Source organism: Lactuca sativa, chromosome 3 (genome assembly GCF_002870075.4).
Source record: "Lactuca sativa cultivar Salinas chromosome 3, Lsat_Salinas_v11, whole genome shotgun sequence".
Taxonomy (NCBI): domain Eukaryota; kingdom Viridiplantae; phylum Streptophyta; class Magnoliopsida; order Asterales; family Asteraceae; genus Lactuca; species Lactuca sativa.
Window position 1 is genome coordinate 39,970,425 of NC_056625.2, and position 20,420 is coordinate 39,990,844.

A 20,420-nucleotide genomic window follows, 5' to 3' on the forward strand; every position below is an offset into this window, starting at 1 on the left:
CTTTGACCAAGGGTAAAAGAGTCATTTTACCCAGTGCAGTGTTTAGTATTTGATTGAGTGTGTTTATGGACTTGTAGCCGGGGAGATACCGGAGCAGCAGCAGTTAGCCCTCAGAGCTATTCACTCAGCAGCCAGTTCACGAGGTGAGTTCCCTTTCAGTAGGAACGGGTCTAAGGCCACAATGCCGGCCAGTTTAACTAGCAGTAGTATCCGGATTTTTATCCGATGCAGTAGTTAGCATGTTTGATGCCTTCGTGGCTCAGACAGGATTATGTGTGTTCATGTTAAGTGATACGTTCATGTTATGATCAGTCAGCTTCAGACTCCGGTCCGATGTCAGCTTCGGACTTCGGTTCGATGTAGGGGACAAGGTCCCAGTCAGCTTCGGACTTCGGTTCGATGTCAGCTTCGGACTTCGGTTCGATGTAGGGGACAAGGTCCCAGTCAGCTTCGGACTTCGGTCAGATGTGAGCTTCAGATTTCGGTCCGATGTAGGGGACAAGGTCCCAGTCAGTCAGCTTCGGACTTCGGTCCGATGGAGGGGGCAAGGCCCCAGTATGTGCTTGATATATTATTGTCTGGTATGTGGTATTTGGGGGAGCTCACTAAGCTTCGTGCTTACAGTTTCAGTTTTGGTTTCAGGTACTTCCGCTAGCAGAGGGAAGAGCTCGGGTTGATGGCATCGCACACACCACAGCTTCAACTTTTATCCTGGGAGTTGATTTTAGTTCTTGATTTTTATATGACATGGATATGATACAGTTTTCCGCACAGTGTTTTATTATTATTTTGAGATACATCATGTATGGTTTTATGATATGACACTCAGATTATGGTTTTTGGTTATGTTGAAAAACGAAATTTTTGGGTCGTTTCACATTTGAAAGAGTATTCTGCTCACCCCCCAGTTAATGCAAAAGAGTTGTTCAATCTTAGACATGCTTCTTTACGTAACGCAATAGAACGGTCGTTTGGTGTTTTAAAAAGAAGGCTCCCAATCGTTAGAAGTTCACAAGAACCTTTTTACTCTTGCGACACACAATCGGACATTTTTGTGGCATGTTGTATCTTACATAATTTTTTACTAGACGAGGATCGTGATAAAAAACTTGAACATGAAGTCTTACAAGAGGTGTTGGATGAACAACCACAACAAGTGAGACATGATGTTAATAACGGACGTGTGCGTAGTGATGGGGCTGAGGAATTGAGGAACGCTATTACAACTCAAATGTGGAATGATTACTTGTTGAAACCAAACAATGAAATAGATATGTCTAATTAGTTTTATAGTAGATCAACGATTTATTAGTTTTATTTCATTCTGTTAGTTTAGTTTAATTTTGTAGTGACATTTGCAATTTCTTTTTTTGATGGTGTTATTTAAATTATGAGCCCTTTCTTTTTTATAAATATTTGTACAAGTTTTAATAATGTATTTATGGTTATGTTATCTTTATATGTACAAAGCAATCATGAACAAAAGGGCAGCAGATGGAAGTGTTGTGAAAAAAGAAAATTTGACATGGACAGATAATATGGATAATGCTCTAGTTGAAGCTCTTGTAAAGGAAGATGATATAGGTAATCGGGTGAATGGTACATTCACTTCGCAAGCATATGCGAACATGATTGCAGGGTTGAGTAAAGAGTTTAACAAGTCTATTACAAAAGATCAACTTAAAAACATAATGAAAACTTTAAAAGGTAATTTTAGTAAATGGTTTGATATGTATCGGGGTACTTCGTTGAATGGGTTCTCATGGAATTCTCAAACAAAACACATTGAAGCAGAGGATGAAGTATGGGAGCAATTAATTAAAGTATGTGTTGGTTTTACGTTTGATTCATTGTTTTATATAACTTTTTTACCATTAACTTTACTAATTAATTTTTTGGTTTGTTTATAAACAGGCGAACCCTGAAGCAGCTGCATTCAGGACCAAAAAGATTTCAAATTACAATCAGTTGGAGATGTTATTTTCAGATGATAGAGCATCGGGATCAAAAGCGGAGACAACAAAAGAAAAAAACGTCCGGTTAAGCAAATCCAAAGAAATTAAAATAGAAAAAATTGCTGATGTGGAAAAACTAATGGCAAATAAGGAGGTAAGTTTGGAGAATGTACACAAAGATGATGATGAGGACATTCAAATAGTATCAGCAACAGATGTTTCACCTGATGGGAGTTCAAAAGCAAAGAAGCTGAAGAGTAAAAAAAGAAAACTAGAAAGCAAACTTCAAGATGAAGATGAAGTAGTAGCTGAAACTGAACCTGAACCTCAACCTCAACCAGAATCTTTTGAACATAATATTGTGCAAACATTTAAAGAAATCGTTGATGTTATGAGGGAAGGGAACAAATCTCGTGACTATACAGGTGAGGAAATCGAGAAAGAGTTAGAGTTGATGGGTTTGGATGACGATGAATTTGCGGATGCTTTCATATATTTATCACGTAATCAAGTCGATGCTAGGACAATTTTTAGTTCTTCAATGAGGATGAGGAAGATCTTTTTAAGAAAGATGATGAGTGAAGCTAAAAATTGAATCATATCTTTAGGTTTTATGGGATTTGTTTTTTTTTTTTAAAGTAGGTTGCATTGGACTTCATTTGTAAGAGGGGGAATTTTGATTTTCTGGGTTTTCATTGTTGAATTGAGTTTATTTCATTAGTTGATAGTTTGATTAAATGTTTTTGATTGATTTTGATTTCAATTGTAGTTTATTCATATTGTTTACATGTTCTTAACATAATGTGTAAATAGGGGTATAATTGTAATCTTTTAATTTTCTTCTCTTTTCCCTCCTAACTCGGGAACACATAAACTAAAAATTTTACTTTCATTTCCTTCGAACTCGGGAACACGGATTAAATAAAATTTTCCTTCCCCTCCCTTTCCTTCCGTTAATATTTTCCTTCCCTTTCCTTTAATGAATTTACAAAAAACTCGGGAACAAGGTGATAGCGATTTATTTATAGTTTTCCAAAAGTGGAGTGATTTATTTATATTTCCCAAAAGCGAAATTAAGTTAAACTTTTATGGATTATACTTTTTTAACTAAATAACAAAGGAACGACGTCGTATCATCACTTCAAGATATCTCCAAAAATTTCCCCGGTTTATCTTCATCCAAATTGCTCATGATCGACCGTTTTGATTTGCCGGTTTATCTCTTCGTCTGAACTGATGACTGAATGTATCCCAACACGAACGACGTCGTATCATGAGTATGAAGATACGGTACAGGTGAGTCTCCCTTGTCTCTTTTTTCATCTGCAAGTGAAGGAACCTCTGTGAATATCTCTATCTGTAATCGAAAATGGCGATTTTAGCATCTCTCCCAAATCCAAATCTCTTCTCCTCCCTCCCCACACCCCCACCCCCACCCCCATCTCCGAAAACCATCAAACCCCCAATCCCAATTCCCAAATATCCACCAGTCCGCAAATCCCCAAAACCACCATCACCAAAACCCCAATCAAACCCCGCCTTCAAAACCTTCCACCGCCGCTCCAAATACTACAAACCTGTTAGAGATGGTGAAGTTGTTTCCTCAGACGGAGACCGTTCCGTCGTCGTAGGTGAATCCGGTGTATCCTACCAGCTCCCCGGTGCCCCATTTGAATTCCAGTACAGTTACTCCGAAATTCCCCGAGCCAAGCCAATTGCCATTCGTGAGCCAGCTTTTCTGCCATTCGCGCCGCCCACTATGCCAAGGCCTTGGACTGGTAAGGCGCCATTGAAGAAATCAACCAGGAAAATTAAGCTTTTCGAGTCATTGAATCCGGGTAACAATTCCAATTCCAAGCAACTGGAGATGTTGAAACCGTATGAGCTTGGGAATTTTGAGGTGAAGCCGAGGGAGGAAGTGCTTGGGAAGCCACTAAGTAGAGCAGAGAGACTAGAGCTTGTTAAACTTCACATTTCTAGTAATCGCCAGGTCAATCTTGGTAAGATGCACATATAAACAACCTACAAATTGCATATAATCGCGATTACAGTTCACTAGTGAAACAGAAATGGTTTTAACTCATAAATTGGATCTTCTAGGAAGGGATGGATTGACGCATAATATGCTGGAACTGATACATTCCCACTGGAGGAGAGATCCTGTCTGTAAAGTCCGATGCCTTGGAGTTCCCACTGTTGACATGAGAAACGTTTGTCGAGTTCTTCAGGTTCTTTGATTCAATCTAATTAAACCATCTTGGGATTTTCATTTTTCATCATGTGCTAGTGCTAAAGATTAGTTCAAACAACAGGAGAAGACTGGTGGTAAAATTATTCTTAAAACTGGTGGTGTGCTTTATCTTTTCCGTGGTAGGCACTATGATCATAACACTCGTCCACAATATCCTGTGATGCTATGGAAACCTGCAACCCCAGTTTACCCGAAACTCATACAAGAAGCACCTGAAGGTTTGACTAAAGAAGAAGCCGATGAGTTGAGAATAAAAGGGAAAAAACTTCCCCCAATTTGTAAACTAGGTAACTTCATTACACATCCGCTCTCGATGCTCAATTTTGCACTTGATAGTTTGAATTTCTTTATTCTTTTACAGCAAAAAATGGAGTGTACCTTAATCTAGTAAAAGATGTGAGACAAGCTTTTGAAGAGTCTGCATTGGTGAAGATTGACTGTACAGGGATGCATGCAAGTGATTACAAAAAGCTTGGGGCTAAGTTAAAGGTTTTATCCTGACTTTCTCTATTAAGTTGTTCTTTCTGTATTAAGTCAGAAAAAAAAAAAGTTATTTAATCTATTGATGATGAATGATGTTTTCTTTTCTCTAGGAATTAGTCCCTTGTGTGCTGCTATCTTTTGATGATGAACAAATCTTGATTTGGAGAGGTCGTGATTGGAAATCTATGTACCATGGTGCACCTATATCAGAAAACAACACTGAAGTTGACTTTTACAAGTCAAAGAGAGTATCATCTATTTCAAGCCCAAAAATGACATTGTTATGGAGACGAGCCATTGAGTCAAACAAGGCGATGTTGTTGGAAGATATTGGGGTGGGACCCGATGATCTGTTGAAAGTGGTGGAGGAGTTTGAGACAGTTTCACAGGTGGCAGAGCATTCATATCCTGCAGAAATCGTGTCAAATGAAGATTTTGAAGAGGGGGATTACAGTGAAGATGAGAGTTACTTTGATGAAGATTCTGATGATGAATATGATGATTTCAGTCAGAAGTCAGCTCCTCCGGGATCATTGCCAGTTGATTTCTTAGCAGAACAGCTGAGGGACAGTGATGAATGGAGGCCAAATGGGAGTTACAGATGATTCCGATTCCGATTCCGCTGTATATATATATAGTTTCGGAATTCAATCAATTGATTTCGGTAGTCGTAAAAATGACTTTTATTAAGGGCAATGAAAATGCAATTGGATTTTATGTCCAAAATTCTCATTCTTGCACGTTATAATATGTTTTAATTTCCTTTTTTTTTTTTTTGCATTTTTGCTAATAGCTTGTTTAATTGTTTGATTTATTATTGTAACTGGATTTTGCTATTTTCATTGTTTATAAACTAAATATAGAAAAAAAAAGATTTTTCACCGTGTTGTTTATATAATTAAGCTTTCAAATGCAGTGATATATAATGGGCGACTTAACAAGTGCTTCTTTTGGATGAATGAAATTGTATAAGTGGGGAAACTATATGAGAGAGAAATTTAATTAAAATAATAGTAATATAAGTTTTATATCTAAATTTAATTGAAATATACACGAAAGGAAAATATTGATGTGTCTTTGTCACATAAATTCCATGTGAACACATCTGGTGACATATGGACCAAACAAAATTTAGTGAACGAGGCGAGATAAATGAAAAGGTACATCTTTATTTAATGGCGTTATCCCTTAAATGATACTATATTAAATACATTTTTGTATATGTTATTGGTTAACAAAATGCCTTGAATTGAGTGTAACATCTTTACTATAAAGACAATGATTTAGCATATATGAAATAGTTTATGTCATTATATAAATCTAAATAAAACATACATTATTATTATTATTATTATTATTATTTAATAATCATAATCGTAATTGATGAATTCACTTCAATTCTTTGGTACGTTTATACTAAAAATGATAAGAAATAGAGTTAACTAAAAAGATAATCCAAGACATAATTATAATCTATTATATATTATATATACGTAAATGATAATAAATTTATTATATTAAATTATTAAAATAAGAAGTTTATTATATTAAATATGTTGTAATAAATATAATTACAACGTATGAGCAAAAGTGACCATAGATCGAAATGAATATAGTACACAGTGAAGATGTTGACCTTGATTGGCCGTAGTAGGTTGCGGTTGCGGTTGGTGTTCCTTTACTCAATTCTACTTGCTTTCTTAATGGCGGTTCTCCCTCAATTTCTCAAACCCTAAACCTTTCTGTTTGAAACTCTGATAATCATCAATTATCACAGGTAATTCCACAACTAACCTCTCTGCTATTTCTCAATGTTTCAGCTTCATATTTTCTAATCATATTTTTTTGTTCCCTTCATGGCGTTGTTCTTTAACGTCACAAACCTGCACTCTGCGTTCAGCCATTGATGCCATAGCTTTATCTGGATTCTCATGTGACTAAATTTTCCTTTCTTAGTTTTTTTTTTTGTTCCAGTTCAAATGATTTGAGTTTGATGCCTGTTACTCCATCGATATTACATGTTTTTAGTCCGAAAGTTGAAGCAGAACAGTACACTTTAACCTTTTGATCTCAAATATCAAATTAAAACTGATATGATTCTTCCTACAGCTTTGACGCATGCAATCAGCTATAGTTACTAAGATAGAGCAATAAATTTATGACAAATTATATATCAATTTCGTAAAACTCTAAGTTTATCTCTAAAAACCGTAGTGCTGGTTTTGTATTCTGTAATTTTTGAAACAGTGTGAGACTGAGTATCAAATTTGGTGTAATTATCACAACTTAAAACAATTAGGAACTCCATGGGAATTAGCTTGAATTTTGTGTTCATTCTCTAAAGATCATTTAACAAACTTCATTATAATCTCATAAAGTGTACTGAATTTTGATATTGAACTTCAAATAGGAGCTGTAAGTTAGCTAGGTCTGGCAATGGCTGATGACACAACAACCCTAAGTTACTGGTTGAACTGGAGGTTCTTCCTGTGTGCATTATGGGTCGTCATTGCTATGATAGCAGCAGCAATTTTAATCATTAAATACGAAGTCTTCAACAAAAGAACAAGTCACAGAAAAGAAGATGAACATGATGTGGAACCAATTGGGATCTTGTATGAAGATGAAACTTGGAAGACCTCTTTGAAAGCACTCCATCCTGTTTGGTTGCTTGTTTACAGATTAATTGCATTTGGTGTCATGTTAGCAGTTCTTATTGCTAATCTGATAACCGCTGGACCCGATGTACTTTTCTTTTACACTCAGTAAGTTGCTACAGATTACAATCCTTTTATGTTTCATAATCAATACACAAGCCATTTAGTTATTATATTTTCTAACATATTCCCTTTTGTGGTGTTTCTGATAAACAAACAGGTGGACATTTACTTTGGTGACTGTATATTTTGGGGTATGAAATTCTTGCTAATTATATCTATAACTATAAAAGTTTCCTTTGATACTGAATCTTTGTTTCTAATATAATGTAGCTTGGATCTTCACTTTCCATTCATGGATGTTATAAATATTGGAATGAAGTTGATGATGATAATAACAATCATGTTTTAGACACAGAAAGAGGCACTTACATTGCTCCTTCAGAGGGATTAAACTCCCACAGAATCCCCATAAACCCTAACAACAATCACAAAGAAACCCATGAGAGAAAGACTGCTGGTATATGGGGATATTTCTTTCAAATAGTCTTCCAGGCAAGTTTTTCAAAAAAATAAAGCTTCAATTTGTGTTATTTCCATTAATACCCTTCCTCACTTTCTCCCTTAATAAACAGATATGTGCAGGAGCTGTTGGACTCACTGATAGTGTCTTTTGGTTCATAATCTATCCGTTTCTTACCCCTGCAGGGTACAGTTTAACTTTAGTAAGTCTTTCATGTTCTATGAGCTTATATATAAAACGAGATAAAAACATGGATTTTTGAGGGGTATTTATGTCCATTTCAGTTGGATGTTAGCATGCATTCTCTCAATGCCATTCTCCTCATTATTGACATGATTCTCAATCGCCTAGTAAGTTTCATGTTTTCCATTTACTGTGTTCTTCAATTTTATACTTCTGACTTTACTAACTTGAGTTTTTTTTTAATCAGCGATTCCCTTTCTTTCGTTTGGCATATTTTGGTCTATGGACATGTATATTTGTCATTTTCCAGTGGATCGTTCATGCTTGTGTATCAATGTGGTAAGCCCAGATCTTTATTTTATATATTTAAAATGATTTATGTAAATCTTAGTTTCTTCATTTATATAAAAAATGGTGAAAACCCTTTGGTCTATGTATGTTTTTCTTTATACATTTACATGGTGTTCTTATTGCAGGTGGCCATATTCCTTTCTTGATTTATCATCTCCATATGCTCCCATTTGGTATGTTCCTATCTGAATTTACATTTTGTTAAACATCTTTGATGATTATAAATTTGATTTAACAGGCTTTCTACAAAGTATTTACTACATATATATATATATATATATATATATATATATATATATATATATATATATATATATATATATATATATATATATTTATTTATTTATTTATTTTTGCAGGTATTTAGGAGTGGGATTGATTCATCTCCCTGCTTATGGCATCTTTGCACTCTTAGTTAGAGGGAAGCAACTTTTATTATCAAGATTTGTTGACACAAATGGAGCTTAATGTAGCAGGAACTCAACCATTTTACTTATAAAAAAAATAAAGGAATTAACTCCAAGATCCTAAAGGTTAGATTCTCCTTTCTTAAAATTTACTTTTGGAATCACTTGTATCTGATGCAATGAAACTTGTACTTTGATGCTATGCAAAAGGTTGTCTCGATTTTGTGTAGAATTTAATTATTGTGTCGTATAAATGAGAGGACTTGTCTTATGAAAATGAATTTGATTACTGAAAAATATAGTTTGTTAATATTAATTTTCCTTTTGGTTAGTACAGGAGTTGGTGAGTAGAAGATGCAGAATCTCAATTATGTGATGTAAATTAGGGATTCTAATTTCATTTCTAATTTCTGTTGTATGTTTAGATTAGGAAAACATATTATTAGCCATATTAATGTAAACATGTCTCTTTATTTTATATATATTGTAGATAGTGTCGTCACACATAAATTATGGATGACAATTTCTCACTCATTTGTGTTATGTTTCCTTTGAGTACACGAAAAATAACTTGATTAAAAAATGAAGCTTGTCAAAAGAATTAATCGGGTCAAATTTCTGTTGTATGTCAAACCAATCATAATAAAAAAATTACATATTTACCACTGTTGTTAGCTGAAAAACTAACTCTTAGTTTATAACTTGGTGGTAAATCCTAACTTATAAGTTAGCTGGAGAATATGTTTTTCATAATTAACTAAAGATATATTTGGAAAAAAAAAATTAAAACTTCTAAAAAGCTAATCTAAGTATTACTTTTTTACTTGTCAAACTTAAAAACTTTAAAAAAAAAAAATTCAAAAATTAAACTAATATATCAACTACTTGTAGCACACAAAATATAACCTTTAACCCGTCTATTTTGTTGCATCTCACAGTAGCATTATATATACTTTTAAATTTAATAGTAAAAATATGTGAAATCATGCTAGGTTTGATGGGACCTTAATTGCCTCAATTTTTTGACAATGATATTTGATATCTTATAATGATAAAAATATGTTAACTTATAAATCAAATTGCATTTTAATATGTGATAACTCAAATTAAAATAAATATATAAATATATGGTCTAAATGTATTATTATAATATGATTAAGGAATTAATTAGAAGTAAATAAAAAAATTATGGAATTTTAATTCCAAAACCCATCACTTTGATTAGAGTCATAAATTTGGACTTTTGGGTTAACTAGAAAGGTTATAACCCTGGGCATCACGATAAAATAGAGTGTAATGCCCACAAAAATTGCAAGAAATGTTGGAGAAACAAAATAGAAATCGGGGTTTGAAGTTCGTGAAAGTTTTCGAAGCTATTTTAGAAATTAAGGTATGTTTCTTTGATTTGAGATTGATTAAGTTGTTTTAGTAGATTTATATGAACTCATTACGTATTTTGGTTCAGTCATATGTCTCTCTTCGGCCAAGGAATAGCTGAATTTGGTGAAACACAAGTGTTAAGTTTTGGTAAAAGAAACAGTAAATTTTAAACCAAACCAGCTTTAAAAATAAAAGAAAATTAGTAGTCTCGTTTGTCGATGATAGTGGCAGTACCAAGGTCTATAATTCAATACGTCGAACACAATGCATGACTTACCTTTTCTTTTTCAAATGGGACTTACAAACTCATCTCATTTCCTTTTAATTAAAGTGGTATTTATACAAGAACTCCCTAACTTTTTGATAAGCTGCCAGCTCTAATTTTCTACTAGAAAGCGTATAACAAATTTCATATGATATTAAAAGTTACGAAAGTGATCCCTATAGTTTATATGATTTGACAGTTTCCATTTTCCTAAACTAAACTCATGTTTTCTTTTAAACGTGGAAACATAACCTATATAAACGGTCCCTACTGTTTTCAAAATTTCTAATTATAGTATTTTTAATTATTGTTATTTTGTGATTTACTTGTTTTAACATTTGAGTATTAGTTTATAAAGGTAAAATCATATCAATGTGGATATTTAAAAAAAAATGAAATATTTTTATAAAAATTATTATGAATGTTGCAATTAATGTAACTAAATGATTATTAGTTGGTCGAATGAGACATTTAGATAGTTGAACCAAAATGAACTCATAAGGATGTTGCCTTAGAAAAATTTGTTGGTGGAATATAGGATACCGGTTAGCAACAAAACTTCGGTTAAAACTTATCGGTTACGAGGTGAGTTTTTCGTGTTTTGTGGTTGTCGCACATAAATGTTTATCATGTGGGTTATATGCGGCTTTTCAATTATTTATTCACAATATGTTTTATGATAAGTATGGTTGTGTGCAAATGTTATTTTGAATTTATTGCCTACTGTGTGTGTGTTTTTTTGGGTGACATATTTAGTGGGAACAGGTGGGGTGTTTAATTATCGTGAGCATGACGGATGTGTGTGATCGGCGGGGATGAGAATTGAGATTTATATTTATTTCCTTGGATATTTAAAATACTTGAGTACAATGAATGATGAGTTGTCTCAAGAAGAAGGGAAATAAACATTTGATTCTTTCTTTGGACAATTAATCGTTCCCCTAAATTATCTCATTCGGTGATATATTTGTTGTATGATTTATTGAAGATATATGATAAAACCATATGTTTTTTTTAAGTGATGAACATGTATATGCAACACGAACTCACTAGGCTTTAGGCTTACCCATTTAGAAACTTTAAATGCGCGCAACCAAGAAAATTATTTAGTAAGTGGAAGTAGGAAGGCCAAGGAGAATGATTTATCAACAAGACAACAAAGGATTATAATTGAAGATTTTATTTTATTTTATTTTGCTTCCACTGTAATTTAGTCTATAAGTAAGTTTATAATTGATCTTGGGAGATGTTGGAACGATTATTTGTCATTTAATCGATATTAGAAAATTGAGGTCTTACAAAATTTACAATTAATTAGCTTTATCTTGTGATGTTTCATGCTTAAAATTTTTATATACTTTATCATTATGTTGTATTATCAAGTAAGTCTTTATATTTTACATTATTGAATCTATTAATTAAGTTACCAATTTAAGTAAGAAATAAATAAAGAGAGAATGACTAATCGAGCCAAACCAATTAATGATTTTTCACTTAATAGCAAATATTTACAATTAGCCAAAAATAGTCAAGGAAACCGTAGACGAGCAAACTCATCTACTTTTTCGAGGATGTTCTACCGTTTACCGGTCTACGGTTTCATTGTCCAATATAAAAAAGAGAAAATTGCAAAAATGGTCCTTGTGGTATGCAAAATTTTGGGGTTTTAGTTCAAACCCCGAGTTTTTTTCATGGTCCTTTTGGAGAGCTTTGTATGTGGAAATGGTCCACAAATTTAACTTCCGTTAAGTTGTTGTTGTTAACCCCCTCATGTGCCTCCCACATGAAGGTATATTTGTCTTTTCACTTCTAAGGAACCATTTTTGCAATTGAAAAAAATATATCTCTATTTTTTTTAAAAAAAAATTAATACTTATTTATTTATTTTAATAATCCTCCTTAATAAATGAAAGTTGGTTTGCCACATGTCAATCTCTTATGAGTTTTGACATTTGTCATTTTGTAGTATTTTTGAAATATATATTATCCACTTGTCAATTTTTGATTTGTTTCAATTTTTAAAATTAAAATCATATATATGTAAAGTATTAAATATCATATATATATATATATATATATATATATATATATATATATATATATATATATATATATATATATATATATATGATATTAAATTGCAATAAGCACGTTTATTCCTTTCTTATTTTAAAGTTATACATTAAAAAATATTTTGTGTTTACGATTTACTTTAATGTTTCATTTTTTTTAATCAACCTGTGTAATACACGGGTCTCACACCTAGTTAAAAAATAAATGATCTCTCTTTCTCTCTCTCTCTCTCTCTCTCTCTCTCTCTCTCCTAAATGTCATTTAGGATTTGAAGAAAAAACCCAGATTGATATCTTCAACTCCATCTCTCCTTCATCTGTTCTCTCTTTCATCTGTTCTAAAACCAAAAACTCTATAGAAAGAAATTTACAACCTGTAATTCTGAAGGAGAAACACACACAAGCAAACAATGCTCTTCAATCGTAGCTAAAATCGATGAAAGATTTGGGTGTTTTTCGATAAAAAACAGTAAATGTCATCTTCCACATGTAAAAAAACAAGCAAATGATTTACCAGCAGTCGACTACAATCAAAATTAGGTAAACCATTTTCTAAACCTTCTATTACCTCGTGTCTTGACAGAAACAGTCTTAATTTAACACAGTTAGCCCAAGACAATCCTAAAGCTGGAAGAACTCGTCTTCCAAATGTATACAAAGACTCCAGATTCCCAACTCAGACACCGATTGACATATTATCGTCTTCGATTGAGTCAACCATCTGGTTTGTAACCTCAATCGTAATCCCACGACGCCTAGAGTGTGAATTTAGAATGGATGAGATCTTGAAGAACAACGAGGACCCTCGCTTCAGATATGTTAGATTGTTGTCAAAATCGCTTCTGAATAAAGCAACAATCGAATCAATCACAATCAAATTGATATCCAATCGGGTTTCCATACATGATAATGAGAAATATGAGGGAATAAAAGGAGTTACAGGAGAGAAATAGGGGGATAACATATGGGCCTGTGTGCTCTGGTTCAACATTCGATTTCTATTGCAAAAACGAAGAAGATTAGATCACATAGAGCTTATGGCCGAGTTATCTGTAAATTTCTTAGGTGGGATATCGATAGGCATCCTTCTTAAATTGTTACACAACATAAGTCTAGTGAACTATAGGTATCCCATTACTGAAACTTTATTGAATTTGATTAAAAAGTTCATAATTTCTTGTATTTGCAGGGAAATGATGTTAATGGTGGTTATAATTCGGGTTTTAACAAGATTATGGATGATGGGTCGTTGAATCGTGATGAAAAAGCTCATGTTTCAGAAATTGTTGATGATGAATCCATGGTTTGTGATGAATCTCTGACAAAAGCAAACGTAGAAGAAGAAGATACATGATTATTTTTTGGAGAGAGAGAGAGAGAGAGAGAGAGAGAGAGAGATCTTTTATTTTTTAATTATTAAAATAAATAAATAAGTATTAATTTTTTTTTAAAAAAAATGGAGATATATTTTTTTCAATTGCAAAAATGGTCCCTTAGAAGTGAAAAGACAAATATACCCTCATGTGGGAGGCACATGAGGGGGTTAATAGCAACAACTTAACGAAAGTTAAATTTGGGGACCATTTCCAAATACATACCACTCCAAAAGGACCATGAATCCAAAAAACTTAGGGTTTGGACTAAAACCCCAAAAATTTGCATACCACAGGGACCATCTTTGCAATTTTGTCTAAAAAAAATCAATCTTTTACCAAAACCGTAGATGATTGACTCACCTATGGTATGCTATGTAGAAAATATGGTTCATGTCCATATGAACTTGAAGAACAAAACAGTAGGTGAGGGTTCGAGAAACTATTGTTTCCTTAAAAAAACTACTATTTCGTTCTTGGCATTTAATTATTTTTTATCAAACTACGGACAATGGCGGAGCTTGAAGATTTGATTTGGGGGTGCCAAAAATAGAATACGTATAACAATTGAAGAATAGTAGGGGCCAAAAATAGAATACATATAAAAACTGAAGAACATGTGGGACCAAAGTCAAATTTTATAGTTTTAGACATAATATGTAACTTTTTTAATACATAAGGAGTAATTATAAAAAAAATAGGGGGGGGGGGGGAGCTATATAACCTCCGCCACTAACTACGGAATCAACCCAAATAACTTTTACATACAATTAAATCACTATACAAGTTAGAAAAAAATGAGCAAACGGTAGGTGCGCTATGCCACCTACGCTGTACACACTGTTTGCATATTTGTATCAACTTGTACACCGTAGGTGGCATACTGCACCTACAGTTTGCATTTTCTTTTAGTTTTTTGCAAAAAAATACCCAATATTAATAGATTTCATAGTAAACTACATAAAAAAAACGAAGATTATGAGAAATATCGGGTTGTTGTTCAGAGCCGCCATTGAGGGCGTTTCTCTAGGTTCAAACACTCAAAAATGACCTAAATAGAAATTTTCAACTTTATATATTCTTAGCTAATGTACCCTCAAATAGTAGACGAACTTCGAAATGCCCACAAACCATAGTTCATTTAATCCGGTTATGACAAAACCGTAGGTTTTCTTAATTTTCTACTGTTTCATTGGTTAATTTTAGCTAAAGGCTAACTTTTGACTATTAAGTGAAAAATAATTAGGTAATTTGGTTAGTTTCATTGGCTAATTTTAGCTAAAGGCTAACTTTTGACTATTAAGTGAAAAATAATTAGGTAATTTGGTTAATTTTTGTCGTTTCTCATAAATAAATGAATTAATAATTAGCCAAGATTTATAAAACGTGAGACATGGTTTATCTGCACAACAAAAGGGCATATCGTCAATCACTAAATCGTTTTCCTCACCTATTCACGTGCCAACTTATATGACTTTTCTTAACATTTTAGTTGATTACATTTACGGATCTGATTTTCTAATCCCCCAAATTAACATAATCTAAAAAAAGTAATAACGTAACAAATATGCTAACCTAAAATATATCTATCAATTTATAATAGAAATACTCATAAATCAGTATTTCACAATTCACATAAATGTTATAATATGATTCAGCAAGCCAAATTGAGCAGCAGCAGCAGAGTGTTGAACAAAGGATGAAGGTGGCCGCCAACCTGAAAAAAGCACGTCAATTCTGAATTGTATAAAATATAAATCCTTGGCAAAGTAATTTACGTAGGATGGGATAATATTTATTTCTTGATACTATTGTTTTTCTAAGATCCTATAATCTTTTTTATAACAAGATATTAATCTTAGTTTTTGATTTTTTTTGTTCTTTTTGCAATATTTAATTTCAGCTCTAGATATTGATAACTTTTCAACCCGTTTGTACCAAATGGTACACTGCATTTATTTTGGAATGTATGATTTGTAAATATATATAGCGACACAGATCGTTAGACTATAGATGTAATTAACCATAAAAAAAAAACGTACATTAGTCATAAACTTACAAGAATTTTTATTCTTTCGACAAAAATATGTACTCTTATGTTTCAATTATGAATATGTATGTTTTATACCCGATATCTTGATCTATGACAAACTTTTTAACCTTACATGTTTTTTTTTATAAATATAATGTTTCTGATAAAATTTCGATCTAAATATTTTCATTTTGATTATAAACATTCTAAGTTCGTGAGTGTAACACTATAAAATAGTCAAATACGAGGGGTTTTGCACAATTTATGAAAGAAAAAGGTGCTCCCCCTTGTTGACTTTTTGTCCTCACTCCATTGCTAATAAATCAATAGTATAAACATGTATTTGACACTTCAAGAAAAATCCAACAAAAAGTATTAAACTATATGAGTAATTAATAACGCCCGAAAAGATAACATATCAATAACAATATAATGATTGTAATAAAGTTTATAAAAATAACACTTACATTCTAAAATAATTATATTATGTAATTATGCACTCCTAATAATTCGTTGAATATGTTTAAATTTGGATATAAGAATCAGGCCTGTAGGAGGTATTGAACGTATATTCTCAAATTGTTTACTGCAACATTTACGAGCTAAAATCGTAGTTGTACAAATATTTATTCAAATTACAAATTTTACTAAATAATATGCTTGCTAAAAGAAGCCCTGTTACAAAATTCGATATCTACTATGTAAATTAATTATTTTAATATATAAAGTTTTGAAATCATAGTAAACTTATGATAACGAGGTTTACTGTATACTATTATACACTCACTTGGTGCATCACAAACGAATCTTACTTTTTTAATTTAAAAATACGATAAAAAAATATATAATTAATAAATGTAAATGCATTTTTATATAATTAATTAATTTATTTAATTATACATGTTGTGATACAAGTTTTACCAATTTTGACTTGTGGGTGTTGAGGTGTGAGGTGGCCGGTAGGTATCGTCCAGATTACTCTTCTTCCCGCTAAAAGAAACACCCAATAATTTCTAAATAAATATAATTGAAAAATAAATAAAAAGCCACCAAATTCAACTATAAATTGTTAAGTGGTAGTTCAACATTCTCAGAGTATCCGTTGCATTGCATCTTTCAACCAACAACAACAAAACACACACACACACACCCTTTTCTATCATCTCTCACCGGTAAGTTTCAAATTTCTTCAACCTCTATATGATTATATGCCAATTCATGATCTGAGGTTTTGATAAATCAATCCAGTTTTTAATATCTTGAGTAATCTGATCTTGGGTAATGTGGATCTGAGTTAAGATTTTCTGGGTTTGGTTTTGGCGAAGAACAGGGTTTTAGGGCAACAGAAATGGCACGCAAGAAGATCCGAGAGTATGATTCCAAGAGGTTGGTGAAGGAGCATTATAAGAGGATTTCTGGTTCTGAACTGCCCATCAAATCTGCACAGGTAAAAAATAATTTCATGATTTTTTATTTATTTTTAGGTCTATGGCTTTCATTTGGTGCCCTAATTCTTATTGTTATATAACTACATGCAAACTTTACTCATCGCAAAAACCATTTTCCTTTTTAATCTGTAATTTGGCTCTGATTTAATCTCTCACTCGAATATTGACATGATACAGCGATTGGCTAATTAGACTTGGTGACTGTTTTGATTTAAATTCCCTTTTGACCTAAGCTTTGGCTTTGGCGATTGAAATATTCTTCATCTGAATCCAAGTAAAAAGAACTGAAATACCCAAAAAAATACTCCTTTATGTGTGACCTTTGAGCACTATTTTATCAATTATTGCCGAATTCTTCATTAATCGATGTCTTTTTTGATGCATTAGGTTACAGAATCAACCGACTTCAATGAGCTTGTAGAGAGGGAACCATGGTTATCTTCATCCAAACTGGTTGTGAAACCCGACATGTTGTTTGGAAAGCGTGGCAAGAGTGGACTTGTTGCCCTGAATCTTGATTTGGCTCAAGTTGCTGAATTCGTAAAGGAGCGACTCGGGAAAGAGGTAATGATTGTTTAGTATGAAGAATTGAATCAAAAGGAATGGAATCGGTCGTTCCATCCCCTAGATTCCATACACAAGAGAACGAATCACATCCCATTCCATTCATACGTGGCAAACAAACATGATTTACTTATTCCATTCCATCTTTGATTTGCATTATTAAAAAACTTGTCTGGATTTGATAGGTTGTAATGGGAGGATGCCAAGGACCCATAACCACATTCATTGTTGAACCATTTGTTCCACATAACGAAGAGTTCTATATCAACATTGTTTCTGAGAGATTAGGGTGTAGCATCAGCTTCTCAGAATGTGGAGGAATTGACATTGAAGAAAATTGGGACAAAGTGAAGACAATCTTTTTACCAACAGGGGTATCTTTAAATCAAGAAATATGTGCTCCACTTGTTGCCACTCTCCCATTGGAATTCAAATCTGTAATCGAGCAGTTCATCACACACATATATTCCCTATTCATAGGTAAAAAAAAAAAAAGCAAAAATCATATTTTTTTCCCCTAAATCATAAATCTAGTCAAAACCCGTTATTAATCTTGGTGTTTTCTTTCATTTTTAGATCTTGATTTCACTTTCCTAGAAATGAATCCGTTCACATTGGTAGATGGAAAGGCTTATCCTCTTGATATGAGAGGCGAGCTTGATGATACTGCTGCTTTCAAGAACTTCAAAAAGTACACATCTTTTTAAATCTTGATTGCCATACTTATGGCAGCTTTGTAAATTCCTCTAACTTCTCTTCTAATTTCACAGGTGGGGCAGTATCGAATTCCCAATGCCCTTTGGAAGAGTTATGAGTGCTACTGAAAGCTTTATTCATGGACTTGACGAAAAGGTACACATTATATTTGAAAGTTTACCTTTTTTTTTTTTTTCAAGATTTAGTTTTTAAACTGTATTTTTTTTGGTTCTTGCAGACCAGTGCATCTTTGAAGTTCACTGTTCTTAACCCAAAAGGGCGAATCTGGACCATGGTGGCTGGTGGTGGTGCTAGTGTCATCTATGCAGATACAGTTGGAGATCTTGGTTATGCTTCTGAGCTTGGAAACTATGCAGAATACAGTGGTGCACCCAATGAAGAGGAAGTTCTGCAATATGCTCGAGTTGTGATTGATGTAATTACCATTTTACCCTTCAAGAATATGGTTTCATGTCAAGATCCCTTGTTTTTTGAATTCTGATTGTTTATTTTCTTTTCAGTGTGCAACTGCTGATCCTGATGGTCAAAGGAGGGCACTTGTGGTGGGAGGTGGAATCGCAAACTTCACTGATGTTGCAGCCACCTTCAATGGCATCATTCGTGCGATGAAAGAGAAGGTGACAAAATCAGATCTTGTCTTTTTAACTTTTAGACCAAAAGGGCAAAACTGACTTTTTCCATTGGTTAAAAATGTGTAGGTAGCTAAGTTGAAAGCTGCAAACATGCACATCTATGTGCGAAGAGGAGGTCCAAATTACCAAAGAGGGCTTGCAAGAATGCGTGCACTTGGAGCTGAACTTGGTATCCCCATTGAGGTACATTATTAGATCTTATTTCCCTTCACAATGCTTTACTTTTGGAACCTTTCAAGGGCAAATTAGTCAATAATTCACTTTGGCTTGTGTGTTGTAGGTGTATGGGCCTGAGGCAACGATGACAGGAATATGCAAACAAGCAATTGAATGCATATCGGTTTCTGCTTAAATTTGGTGGATCTGATTGGACTCTTTTAGCATATGTTTCATCAAAAATGTTAAAATCTTGGAATTTATACGTTAATAATAAGAGTGTTGTAAGTTGAATATTATGATTTGTATCTTTGGGTTAAGTGTATGGTGATGCCTTTGCTCATCTCTATTTTTGGGGTCTATTGTTCTTTGGATCCACATTTGGGATGAATACAAGGAAACTGTTTTTGCAAATTTGATTGAGTTTTTTGGCCTCTCAAGCCTATTCCACGAAGTAACTCACTAATAATTATGGAATTACAAGAATGAAGACCCTCAACATTTCAACAATCATGAATACCATCCCAACTTTTCATCCATGTTCTCTCTATATCCCATCATATCATGGACTCTTAACTATTAATCTTATTTATATATGATAAATATGATCACTTTTCTTATATGAATCAATATCAAATAAATAAAACGTGTTCTAAATAGAGTTTGAGTGTAGTAGTAAGTGAATGACTCTTTTCGACTTAATGAGGACATAACTTAATGGGATAGATATATAGGAGCGTTTTTTACTTAAGAGTTAATACATACAACATGTCTTGATATGTTCAGTGAAAGAAGAAAGCATTTATCCATTTAGATCTCCTTTTTATTTCTTTACCCTTCAGCCTTGCTTTTTTTTTTTTTATAGCCCTATGGTTGTTTGCCACTTCTAGTCTCCATGTTCCATCTTCTCCATTGTCAATCACATCTTCACATTGTGATGCATGCCACAGTCAACACTACGTTGTATCATT

The 20,420-nt window shown here is 33.0% G+C and overlaps 4 protein-coding genes across 7 annotated transcripts; all 4 read left to right on the top strand.

Moving 5' to 3' along the window:
- The first annotated feature begins 1,475 nt into the window (after positions 1–1,475).
- Positions 1,476–2,550, top strand: LOC111881528 (uncharacterized protein At2g29880). The gene is made up of 2 exons (XM_023877914.2): positions 1,476–1,823; positions 1,915–2,550. Exons 1-2 carry the CDS (start codon positions 1,476–1,478, stop codon positions 2,548–2,550), a joined length of 984 nt encoding a protein of 327 aa, XP_023733682.2.
- A 594-nt stretch (positions 2,551–3,144) lies between these two features.
- Positions 3,145–5,455, top strand: LOC111881508 (CRS2-associated factor 2, chloroplastic). Its single transcript, XM_023877894.3, has 5 exons — positions 3,145–3,955; positions 4,056–4,183; positions 4,268–4,493; positions 4,568–4,695; positions 4,800–5,455. The coding sequence occupies exons 1-5, from the start codon at positions 3,325–3,327 to the stop codon at positions 5,292–5,294; spliced, it is 1,608 nt and encodes a 535-aa protein (XP_023733662.2). The 5' UTR covers positions 3,145–3,324; the 3' UTR covers positions 5,295–5,455.
- An 842-nt stretch (positions 5,456–6,297) lies between these two features.
- On the top strand, positions 6,298–9,340 carry LOC111881550 (uncharacterized). 3 transcript variants are annotated; one of them, XM_023877943.3, is made up of 11 exons: positions 6,298–6,466; positions 6,590–6,622; positions 7,100–7,454; positions 7,567–7,600; positions 7,680–7,901; positions 7,982–8,071; positions 8,154–8,219; positions 8,300–8,391; positions 8,529–8,576; positions 8,763–8,936; positions 9,148–9,340. In XM_023877943.3, exons 3-10 carry the CDS (start codon positions 7,126–7,128, stop codon positions 8,869–8,871), a joined length of 990 nt encoding a protein of 329 aa, XP_023733711.1. In that variant the 5' UTR covers positions 6,298–6,466; positions 6,590–6,622; positions 7,100–7,125; the 3' UTR covers positions 8,872–8,936; positions 9,148–9,340. The 3 variants fall into 3 exon arrangements, with proteins under 3 accessions (XP_023733711.1, XP_052625180.1, XP_023733709.1); XM_052769220.1 differs by lacking the exon at positions 6,590–6,622 and having other exon boundaries at positions 6,299–6,466; positions 9,143–9,340; XM_023877941.3 differs by lacking the exon at positions 6,590–6,622 and having other exon boundaries at positions 6,300–6,466.
- Positions 9,341–16,949: 7,609 nt separating this feature from the next.
- LOC111881557 (ATP-citrate synthase alpha chain protein 2) lies at positions 16,950–19,798 on the top strand. 2 transcript variants are annotated; one of them, XM_023877953.3, is made up of 10 exons: positions 16,950–17,104; positions 17,263–17,379; positions 17,768–17,944; positions 18,130–18,424; positions 18,521–18,635; positions 18,715–18,796; positions 18,879–19,076; positions 19,162–19,278; positions 19,360–19,476; positions 19,574–19,798. In XM_023877953.3, exons 2-10 carry the CDS (start codon positions 17,281–17,283, stop codon positions 19,643–19,645), a joined length of 1,272 nt encoding a protein of 423 aa, XP_023733721.1. In that variant the 5' UTR covers positions 16,950–17,104; positions 17,263–17,280; the 3' UTR covers positions 19,646–19,798. The 2 variants fall into 2 exon arrangements, with proteins under 2 accessions (XP_023733721.1, XP_023733722.1); XM_023877954.3 differs by having other exon boundaries at positions 16,982–17,104; positions 17,258–17,379.
- The last annotated feature ends 622 nt before the right edge of the window (positions 19,799–20,420 follow it).